Below are 11,346 nucleotides of genomic sequence, written 5' to 3'. Positions count from 1 at the left end.
GAGTTTTATTGATGTCTGGTGAACTTTTTTTTTTTTTTTTTACAATTTTCTATATGAGTGTCTGCTTCTGCAATCAAATTGAATTTATTTCAAGGCTTTTAACACATCTTTATCTATCGTTAGCTAGCAAGATAATATTTTTATCTATCTATCTATCTATCTATCTATCTATCTATCTATCTATCTATCTATTTATCTATCTATCTATCTATCTATCTATCTATCTATCTATCTATCTATCTATCTATCTATCTATCTATCTATCTATCTATCTATCTATCTATCTATCTATCTATCTATCTATCTATCTATCTATCTATCTATCTATCTATCTATCTATCTATCGATCTATCTATCCTCTCACTAAATATCGCGAGACGAGACCGTTTTCCCGGGTGTTGTTTCGTCATCCTCCCGCCATCTTGTCGCGTCGAGAAGGAGAAGAGACACAGCTTGCTTCAGATATGGCGGACTACAGCAGCGTGGCTCCTCCGTCCAGCGGCGGCGGAATGAATGACGCTTTTCAAGACGCTCTTCAGCGAGCACGACAGGTGAGAAAGGTCACGGCGTCTTTTCTAGTCGGTCATAGTATCTTTTCCAGCTCGAGAATGTCAGGTTTCGTGGTTTTTAATTTCACCAATCCACCCCCCCCCCTCCTCCTCCCTCCCTCCTTGTGGCTTCTCCTCGAGCTATGCTAACACGAGATGACTTATGCTAACATGACGCCACAACTGTAGTTACAGAAAATCCGAAATGGATGCCACACGACTGGATATGTTATCTATACGTGACCACGCAAATATTCAGACAAGAAGGGTAGGTTTAATTATGCGCGCAAAAGAAAGTAAAAAAAAAAGAAAAAAAGAAGCGTGCTAACACGGGCGTAAGAAGCATTCCTTTGTTCAGACATTCGGAAGCGAGTTTAGCACAAGGCCGGGTGTACTTGGGCGGATATAACCGCTACTTCAAAGAATAAATGTAACCACAAAGCTTTTTTTTGTGTGTGTGTCGATTTATGTTTCAGATTGCAGCGAAAATCGGCGGCGATGGCGTTGCGGCCCCCGCGACGAACGAGTTTGCCTACGGAGGCCAGAAAAGGCCCTTGGAGGACGCTGGTGGGTATTTTCCCATGCCTAACCTGAATATCGGTCAGTGGCTCAAATCGATTCCATGACAGTTTAGTGATTTCTTGTTTGCCTGGTGAATGTTGTAGGTTTTTAACAGAATTAACCAAGCAAGTGTTTTTAACTCTGCTCTTTTGACTCATTTATTCCAGTGCACGTTTGCTCTGAAAATGCATGTTTCATGTAACTAACACCGCATTTTAACATTTTAGCCACAGCCCTCATAACAATGTTTTTTGTCTTTAAATCAGAGGCGTGCTCTAAGATAAGTCAAATATTACTTAAAGCAGGGTATGCACATCGATTTTCAACATCTCAACTTATTCACGTGATGAGGAAAAATATCACGCGTTCTTATTACTTTTATAGGCTAGTGTACACCAGATGACCAACATACCACACATACACGTAGTGCCCACCAACATTCAGTCTCATCCTCCAAGCCAGATGTCTGTGGTAGTACCTAGACTGACCTGTGAGAGGTAGCAAGGTGCCACAAGACATCCTGAATGCTGGAGTATACGAAGGAGAAGAATTAAAAGATGTTGCATAGTCTTCATCAACAATTTCGGAGCAAACCGAGTAGGCAAATATCCTTTTTAGCACTCTTCACAGGATAATTTTCAAGACATCCGGTGATCGAGCTTTAGCAGGCTTTGAATAGAAGAGATGAAAATTTACAAAATGGTCATTAACCATCTGTGCCTCCATGGTAATGTCATTTAATAGAATCCAGCACCACCCGGCGTTATGAATTAATAGAAACATTAACGCCAAATACCCACACAAAAGAATAATTGTTGAAGGGCTGTAAATTTGTTAAGTGTTCTTTCCATATGCACTGTGACTTTTCTAAAGAACTGCCTGTTATGTGAACTCCAGTGAATTAATTTAAGCTGTACATAAAGTGTGGCTCTTCCACGTTCCTAAAACTGTCACCTGTTCAATGCTGACCAATCATTTCCAGTAAGTGAGGGTCAAAGATGGACAATTGTAATAATGCTTTTTTTTAAATAATTACATCGTCGCAGACCAACCAGAGACGAAGAAAGTGGCGACCAATGATGGTGAGTCATCTGCGCATGAAAGTGTTTTGTTTGCATCCTGGTCGCATTTCATCACTTATTGTTCTTTTTCAGCCTTTTCTGCTATGGGAGCAATGGGCGGCCCCCCTCGGTGAGCTCAGTTAGTTAGTACAGAACAATGATTTAAAAAAAGTATTTGTTATGATTAATTGATGGGGTAATTGGTAGAATAATATATATTTTTTTAAATGTATTTGGGAGCTGTCACATTAACTAGAATTACCACACACATTGCATTGAGCTAATTCTTTTTCCCCCTCCCACCTTCAGATCAATATCAGAGGAATTCAAAGTTCCCGATGGAATGGTTGGATTCAGTAAGTTCACTTTCTGGTGAATATCTGTTGTTTCTGCTGCAAACCACTGCTGACACTTTGTCATTTTGTCTAGTTATCGGACGAGGCGGCGAACAAATCTCGCGTCTGCAGCAGGAATCAGGATGTAAAATACAGATTGCCCCCGGTAATTTTTTTAGCCTTAAGCCAAATCTAAGTCATATTTTTGCTTGCATTTTTTTAATAAGCTTTCTATCCTGTAGACAGTGGAGGGATGCCCGATAGGTCAGTAACATTGACTGGAGGACCTGATGCCATTCAGTGAGTACTGTTAACTTTTTGTTTGTTACATTTGCAGTGATGTGTGACCTGGTTGTTTTCTTCCCAACAGGGGGGCAAAGAGGCTGCTTACGGAGATCGTCGAGAAGGGACGACCGTCCCCGGCGTTCCACCACAACGACGGCCCTGGCATGACGGTTCAGGAGATTATGGTCCCTGCTTCGAAAGCCGGCCTTGTTATTGGCAAGGGAGGCGAGACAATCAAGAGTCTTCAGGTGAGGGTGTGACCGTCAGATAAGACAAAATTCACATGCAGTTTACGCAAACTTGTTGACTGTTGCATTGTAGGAAAGAGCTGGAGTGAAAATGGTCATGATTCAAGATGGCCCCCAAAACACAGGCGCTGACAAACCTCTCCGCATTTCGGGAGAGCCCTTTAAAGTTCAGGTGGGTCATAATCTTTCTTTATTTGGCTGTAGAGTAATAATTCGTGTCGGATTTCTGTAGTCCTTCATTACAGAAGACATCTGCTTTTACTTTGAAAAACAATGACCGATCCAGTAATGGAATCAGTTTGAAAAAGGATGATGTGTTGCTTAAATGTTGTTTAGTTCTTTTCAAATCACTGAACAATACCAAATTAGTAATTGAGGAAAAAAAACTGTTTTGTAATGCACTTTAATGCAAAATAAAATTGTATCCGATTGATCGCAAGGGTCAGCCCTACTCAAGAGATTAACCTGTGAATGCTTTCACATTAAATTGACTTTCTACAGCAAGCCAAAGAGATGGTGATGGAGCTGATCAGAGACCAGGGCTTTAGAGAGCAGAGGGGCGAATACGGCTCTAGAGTTGGTGGTGGCGGCGGCGGCGGTGGTGGCGGCGGCGGCGGCGGTGGTGGCGGCGGCGGCGAGACGTTGGATGTGAGTCAGGTGTCTTTAAAAAAGAACACGCCTTTTTGGGCGGTGACCTCACCATGTGTGCTTTCCTCCTCAAGGTTCCCGTTCCCCGGTTTGCGGTCGGAATTGTTATCGGCAGAAGCGGAGAGATGATCAAAAAGATCCAGAGCGACACGGGGGTCAGGATCCAGTTTAAACCAGGTCGGTTATCACCTTGATTCCTTCTTTAGGAATGCTGGTCAATGATTAAAACTCATGCACCACGCTGACAAGCTGATGGATCACCCAACCCTATTTTTCTGAGACCAAAGCCTAAAGATGTCAATAAGAGGACATTGGTCAAATGAAAACATAGTTTCTAATGTCTCTGTTCCCGCCTTCTAGATGATGGCAGCGCTCCAGACAGGATAGCACAGATCATGGGTCCTCCTGACCAGGCTCAGCACGCAGCAGAGATCATCTCAGACCTGCTGAGGAGCGTCCAGGCTGGCGGGCCTCCGGGTCACGGCGGCGGTGGCGGCGGCAGAGGCCGAGGACGCGGGCAGGGCAATTGGAACATGGGGCCCCCCGGTGGCCTGCAGGAGTTCACCTTCACCGTCCCGACCATGAAGACTGGCCTAATCATTGGAAAAGGCAAGCTCACCTGGTGGTGGCCTTATACAGAGCTTTCTGATTGGATGCAAATAATGTATGAATTGTCCTCCCAGGTGGCGAGACCATCAAAGGTATCAGCCAACAGTCGGGGGCCAGGATTGAACTGCAGAGGAATCCGCCTCCCAACTCAGACCCCAATGTCAAGATGTTCACTGTCAGGGGGTCACCCCAGCAGATTGACTATGCCAGGCAGCTGGTAGAGGAGAAGATTGGGGTGAGTCAAAAGATGCCTTCCTACAGCAGGGACGGGTGATTTAGGTTTCCCACTGAACACTATTGACCAATTACTACTGCAGGAGTTTCCCCGGTTCATTTGGTGGACCATTTCTTCTGAATTTTCTTCTCTGATTTATTTATAAGGGCCAAAAGAAAACCCTTCTTGGGGCTAGCACAATTAGTCGGTAGTGCCCACTGGGTGTAGTGGGTCCCAGAACATTTGTGATATTTATTGCACTGCTGGTCGTATCTGATTTGATAACTCCTCACTGTCATTTTAAGTTTGGAAAGTCTACAGCGGTTCACATATTCAATACTTTGATGTCATTATTTTTTGACAGCTTATACTTTTGTATATTCGCCTACTGCATTGGGTGTAGCAGAATGGCCTGCACGTGCCAGTAACTAAAAGTTACTGGAACATTTGGTGGAAATGGACAGAATCACTGGTGTGATCTCTGACTGTATCCCTCATTTGAATTATTTCTTTCTTTTGCAACCTTTTATAGGGACCCGTCACTCCAATGGGCGGCCCACACGGGCCCCCTGGTCCACATGGAGGTCCGGGCCCACACGGTCCTCCAGGCCCTCCGGGACCCCCTGGTGCCCCGATGGGTCCATACAACCCTGGGCCTTACAACCAGGGACCCCCGGGACCACAGTAGGTTCACTACTTGTTTTTATGTAAGATTTGAAGTGCATCAGTTTTGTTGAACTCAAATTATTTTTGTCTTTGTTTAGTGGTCCCCCAGCACCTTATCAGCCTCAGGGGTGGGGCAACGGCTACCCGCACTGGCAGCAAGGACAGCCTGACCCAAGTAGGGACCTGTCATTTCGCAGCTGAGCTTTTATGATCAAGTTTGTCTAAAACTCTGTGTGTGTGTGTATTGACTATGGGTTCAGACAAAGCAGCAGCTGATGCTAATGCCGCAGCGTGGGCGGCCTACTATGCCCAGTACGGCCAGCAACCGCAGGCTTCAATGACACCAACCAGTGGTGCGCCGGGAACCACTCAGTCCAACGGTCAAGGTAATTGGTCACCCCTGCGCCGTCAGCGTGAAAGTGTAGCGTAGCTGATTAGGTTCACGTCATTAGTCTTAGCTGGGTTTCCACACACCTCCCCCCCCTTTTTTTTATGTCAGGGACAGGGTAGAGTCCTCCGCCATTTTTAGGTTGACAGCCCCGTGGAGGAGGAAAGCCTGCTCGGAATGACTGACGAATTACAAGTACCATTTTTTTTAACAGGTGACCCACAGGCTGCAGGTCAGAGTGGACAGGCAGATTACACCAAGGCCTGGGAGGATTATTACAAGAAAATGGGTATATGAACGTAGTCTCAGTGTACACCTATTTTAACATATACGTCAGTCTAAACAGCAACTAGGCTGTCTATACCGTTTTTTTTTTTTTATCGCCAGGTTTGGATAGTTGTCAGTATTTCAGGCCCTCAGTGGAGTGTAATAGATATTTTTTCAGTGCGCCTCCACTCAGTTTGACCTTGAGCAGCCTGTGCTGTTTAGACTGCACCACTCTCAATGTCTCCTGGACTGAACCACGATTCCAAGATGTTTGTTCTTTTGGACGTGTTATGACTGTCTCATTGCTATACCGAATGTTACTCATTGTAACGTGTGGGATGTTGCTTGAATGCTTCTGCTGCTGCCGCTGAAGACGGGTGACTGCGCCACAAACTGACAGACACCATGTTCTCTCTGCAGGCCAACAGAATCAACAACCTCAGGACTACACTAAAGCCTGGGAGGAGTATTACAAGAAACAAGGCGAGTTGTTTTCTGTAAAGTTGGAAGTCGGGTGGCTGTGTTCCCCGTGCAGCACTCTGCAGTAGAGATGTTGCTTCCGCAGCCTCCCAAGATAAAGGCAAAAGGTTTCTGACCCCCACTCGGAGACTTGGGTGGCGGGTTCGTTCCCCTTCTTACACAGGGTTTTTCCCATGTAGAAAATTCGGAGGCGGCCGCCACCGCCTAATTTGCTCGCCGCCTCCAGCCTGAGCGACTGCTATGGCTCAACGCAGCTGCAGCACTCCAGCGGTGTTGCTTGAGCAATGTATTTTAACTGCAGTTGCAGCGTTGCGCCATTATGGAGGCGCTATATCAACAGCAGTGCACAGAAAAGATCTGAAGTAACAACCGAAGAAGAAACTTTTTTTTTTTTTTTTACTTTATTGTACTGAAAAAGGTCAGGGAGCAACCGTTGCATACGCCCACTTCCTGGTTGCGAGGCAGAGGACTGGTGGCTCCAGCCATCGACAAAGATAAAAACACAGTATATACAATAAACATAATAGGTGTTTTACAACACTGAACTATATTTATAATTTAATATGTACTAGTGGATGAATTTTTAATGATTGTAGTAAAAAATAAATAAAAAATATTCGCAGACGGCACAACACCGGGCCATCCACCTAAATAATCAGCCAGCCACAGCAATGAGCCTCCCTCGGCGCTCGTCCGGCCCATGGTCATGCCTCCAGCTTTGGGTATGGCGGCTTTAGAGACCGCAGGAAGTAGGGTGACCGTTTGAAGCTCAATTCATGCGACCCACAAATAGCAGTCATGTCCTGCAAAATCAGTGCTTGTCCTGATGATGATGGTGATAAAAAAAAAACTTTGAGAGTTTGCCGCGATACTGTCAGCCGTAACCGCGACATCAAGGCGTAGCCACGGACTTTTATATGTACAGTCAATCTGAGTCGCCCACAACAAGTCTTTTGTGAACCGCTGAACCTCCATAGTTGCTTTTTCGTTGTTGACCCACTTCTGCGCAACACTTAAAATCAAAAGACTTTTCTCATTGAAGCTATGTCGGCATAACTAGGCTGTTGTGATGCCACAAAAAAAAAACTTGACCATCACACGGGCCTGTTTGTTAGCCTCATATTGCTATTTTCAGCTAGCCCGTCCAATAATACACAGGCAACAACTGCGTGCTAAAGATGAGTCGTAGGTGGTCTGAGGACAATGGGGATGCGGCATCCCAAGTCACGTTCAAGTGGTGAGTGATGTACAGTATTTTTAATCTGGCAAACTGTCTTCACACGATCAGTGGCGCTGTTTGGGGGACGGCAATAAGTAAACAAAACATTCTAAATTGAGCTAATGCGTTGCATGAATATCAGTACAGTGTATAGTAGTAATTTTGTTATCCTTTAAAGCATTCATATTAATGTGTTCAATTTGAATGATTTTAGTATGAATCATAGCCACGAATGCAGTTTTATAGTATAAAAATGCTTAATATGAAACCGCCACAAAATTTATTGGCCACCACTGCAAATTATTTTGTTGATACCCACAAACGTGCAGAGTGTGAAATTTTCTGATAATACTTGCACTTCTGGTCTAAACATCAACTAAATGTAAATGTATATTTATGGTGTATGATGTGTAGACACAAAAATATTGCTCAAAAGCATTGTGGTATTTATCAGTAATATAATGAAAATGCTGTGAAATGTGAAAACCGGTATTTACGTTGCAAGTCAATTTACATGTGCACCCCACAAGTTTCTTCCTGTGCTCCTAAAATTTTAAGTTGGGGGTTACTGCGCTCCTCGCAAAAAAAGGTTAGTCTGCAGCCCTGATATGTGCTAGAAATGGGTAAACCACCATCAGGGAGGCGCCGCCGCATTGCAGAGTGTCCCACGTTGTCCCTCAGAAATGGCCGATAATGGTATCGGTCACTGCCGCGAGTACCGATACCTTCAAATAAGACTGGTATTTGCACCGAAACCTGGTATCGGTAGTCACCCATCATAGTCAGGATGGTACCACCTCTGCCTCAATTTGAGCCAGGAAAAACCCTGTTACAAATCAAATTGCGGCTATGTCGACATCAACCTGTATTCAATCACTTAGTAGTTTTTAAGCAAAGATCAAGTGTTGCAATCAGCATGTTGATTATTTCCAAGGACCGTTTAGTTTCCAGTTAGACCTGCTTTTCATTGTTGCTCATAATGCTGCCGTGGCCACACCAAAGTTGTTACCAGACGCCGTATTGTATAAGTGCAAGAAAGTCGAGTCAGACGAGTCATGACTTTAGACTCGACTTGACAAAATGTTAAAAGACTTGCAACTCGACTTGGGACTTTACCAACAAATAACTTGTGACTTCACTCGGACTTGAGCCCTTTGACTTGAAAAGACTTGCTTCTTCCACTAAAACAGAAAGATTCAAATGTAAGTTCCCCTCTGTGTGCGCGAGTTGGGCTGACGCCGCCGTCATTCAGACATGTCGGGAACGGCGTAAATACGCGCCGCCGACGCCAAGGCAAACTTCAAAATAAAGCTGACCAAATAATACATTGTCACCAATGCAACAGCCATGGCGGATTTTACTTTGAAGTCTGAAGCTTGCTTACTTCCCTTTGACATTTTGGTTTGCATCATTGACGTGTTTTATTAAAATTACGTATTTTCTACCACCATTATCATAATGCCACCCCGAAAGTATATTAAATAGTGAATTTAGGACGCGAAGAAACCGCAAGTTAATAACGCCGCCATTGCACGATGCGGTACAAGTCGCCGGCGTTCTTGGCTAGTAGCTAACTGTTAGCTTTAGCATCGGCTGCCAGGCTACCAACTGTAGTTTGACAGCTGCTGCTTAGCTCGCTCGCTTTTCTTATGTGGACCTATGCTACTTTATTATCCACTTGCTTAAATTGCACTTAGATGTATTTTTCATTATTAAAAATAAATATAACTTTGCTTTAATTTATAATTATTTCATAAAACACGAGCTTAAAAAAACATTTAAAATGTCCAATATGGTCATCTGGATTTTAGGAACACAACTTCAAGTGCAACGTAAGGCAGGATACCTTACTTTATACATGGACCATGCATAAAATATTATTATGTATCTTGCCTTCTATTGCACTTAAAGTTGTTCCTAAATCCTAACAACCATATTAGACATTTTGAGTTTATATATTTGTTTTTAAATTTAATGGGCAAAGGCATTTTCTAAAATAAATTAAGACAGTTTTATTTATCTGATTTCATTTTTATTTTTTATTTTTTTATTGTTTTTTTTTTTTTAACAATTTGATCTGTGACTTTTGTGATCCGTTGTCTGAGTACAAAAACTATGAGGTGGTCAACAGAAAATGAATTACAGTATGTCTAAGATTAGATCACTGACAGAGAAGCAACAACTTTGTTCAACAACTGAAGTTGCACAAAGAGCGGTAAGTAAGCTAATGTCAGTTGTTTATCGGCTAATTATTGTTACTGCAGCACTCTGGGTTCACTCCCTGAGTCCCTGACTCCTACTTTGATGGTCACCCGAAATAATATAATCTACAATGTCGTTAAAATGACTCGAAAGGACTTGAAACTCAAAGTGTAGGACTTGTGAATCGCTTGTCACTTTAGACTTACTTGTGACTTGCAAAACAATGACTTACTCCCACCTCGTTATTACCTGTAATAGCTTGTTTTGTATTAAGTTGATTTTTTTTTTTAACTGATTGATGAAATGTTCATGCTTGAGTGTAAAATGATAAAATCACACTTGGTTGCTGAAAAAGCAACGTTGAGTTTGTCAGTCAGACAACTGATAGTAAACGTAACTGTATATTTGATATTTTTATCTTAAATTTACTTCAGAATAATCATTAAGCTGAAGAGTTGGTATTTTAACTTTGTACCAGTTTGTTTTTAATGAAAATGGTTCAGCTTTAATTAATTTCATAGTTGGTTTTCATATTGAGCCTTTTATATAAATGGGCAACGATGTAAATGTATGATTATACCAGTCTGCCACTTAGTAGTAGTAGTACGGTTTTTAATTCCATCCATTTTCTTGTTTTAAATTTAAACTTGGCGCCATTTTTGCTCTGTTGTACATGGTCATCAAGTCTCCCGTCCTGTGCTCTCCTTCCAGGCCAAGCGGCCCCTCAGGCTGCTGCACCAGCGGCCGCTGCAGCCCCCACCACCCAACCCGGCGGGCAGCCGGACTACAGTGCCGCCTGGGCCGAGTACTACCGGCAGCAGGCAGCGTACTACGGCACGGGCAACCCACAGACCATGGGAGCGGCACCACAAGCCCCTCAGGTACACGCCCCACCTTCTCCCCCGTTTGAATAACAAATGTGCATGGAATAGTCCAATATGGCTTCCTAACAACCCTTGCTCCCCCAGGCTTTACAGGGTTCCGGTGTGAGCAGCAGCAGCGTTTTAACCTCAAAATTTCCTCCCTGTACAGGATGTCTGCCGTTTTTTTCCCCGCTGTTAACATGCACTGTATCTTCTATGTATTTCTCCTGCACAGGGCCAGTAATGCGAAGTGGACATAACGTAAATGCTTCATTGTCGAACACAAAATCCTTTGTTAAATGTTTGGATGCAGACGCCTTGGTGAAGATCTTAACTTTCCTTGGTTTGAAAGTGTTTCACATAGATGAGAAATTACCCGGCGAGCACGCCCTCTCTTCTTCGCCATTTATATATTTTTTTGTTTTTCTTGTAAATGTTTTGTTTTTAGTGACGCAACTCAACTCATATGGTCATTCCAGCCCTGTATCTACATTAAATGTGGTTAGCAGTCATGTTTGATTGAACTGTTAGACATTACCATGTAAACATCTCAGTTTTAAAAGGAAAAACAATGCTTATTGCCTGTTGTGTTTTTTGCAATAAAACAAACTGAAAACTCCTGTGTTGGTAAGTTGGAGCTCACCTTGGTGAGAAGAAGAGGGCGGGATGTTATGTTAGCAAACGAGCGGGCCACCTGTGGGTTGACACAAAGCGATGCTCTCCTGTTTCTCTCCAACTGTCTACAAGGCGCT

General features: G+C 43.4%; 1 protein-coding gene across 4 annotated transcripts; it reads left to right on the top strand.

Annotated features, from left to right (window-relative positions):
- The first annotated feature begins 388 nt into the window (after positions 1-388).
- Positions 389-11,214, top strand: fubp1 (far upstream element (FUSE) binding protein 1). Of its 4 annotated transcripts, none has more exons than XM_086085925.1 (19): positions 389-551; positions 1,025-1,115; positions 2,156-2,191; positions 2,264-2,300; positions 2,480-2,526; positions 2,600-2,671; positions 2,748-2,805; positions 2,876-3,038; positions 3,112-3,210; positions 3,540-3,686; positions 3,761-3,863; positions 4,047-4,295; positions 4,370-4,530; positions 5,042-5,193; positions 5,274-5,352; positions 5,432-5,561; positions 5,778-5,852; positions 6,251-6,313; positions 10,443-11,214. In XM_086085925.1, exons 1-19 carry the CDS (start codon positions 465-467, stop codon positions 10,643-10,645), a joined length of 2,052 nt encoding a protein of 683 aa, XP_085942051.1. In that variant the 5' UTR covers positions 389-464; the 3' UTR covers positions 10,646-11,214. The 4 variants fall into 4 exon arrangements, with proteins under 4 accessions (XP_085942051.1, XP_085942059.1, XP_085942019.1 ...); XM_086085933.1 differs by having other exon boundaries at positions 1,025-1,148; positions 5,274-5,350; positions 5,436-5,561; XM_086085893.1 differs by having other exon boundaries at positions 1,025-1,148.
- The last annotated feature ends 132 nt before the right edge of the window (positions 11,215-11,346 follow it).

The sequence above is a fragment of the Leptonotus elevatus genome, chromosome 1 (assembly GCF_054856555.1).
Source record: "Leptonotus elevatus isolate MCC_2025b chromosome 1, RoL_Lele_1.0, whole genome shotgun sequence".
Classification (NCBI taxonomy): Eukaryota; Metazoa; Chordata; class Actinopteri; order Syngnathiformes; family Syngnathidae; genus Leptonotus; species Leptonotus elevatus.
This window is presented reverse-complemented; position numbering and strand designations above follow the sequence as displayed.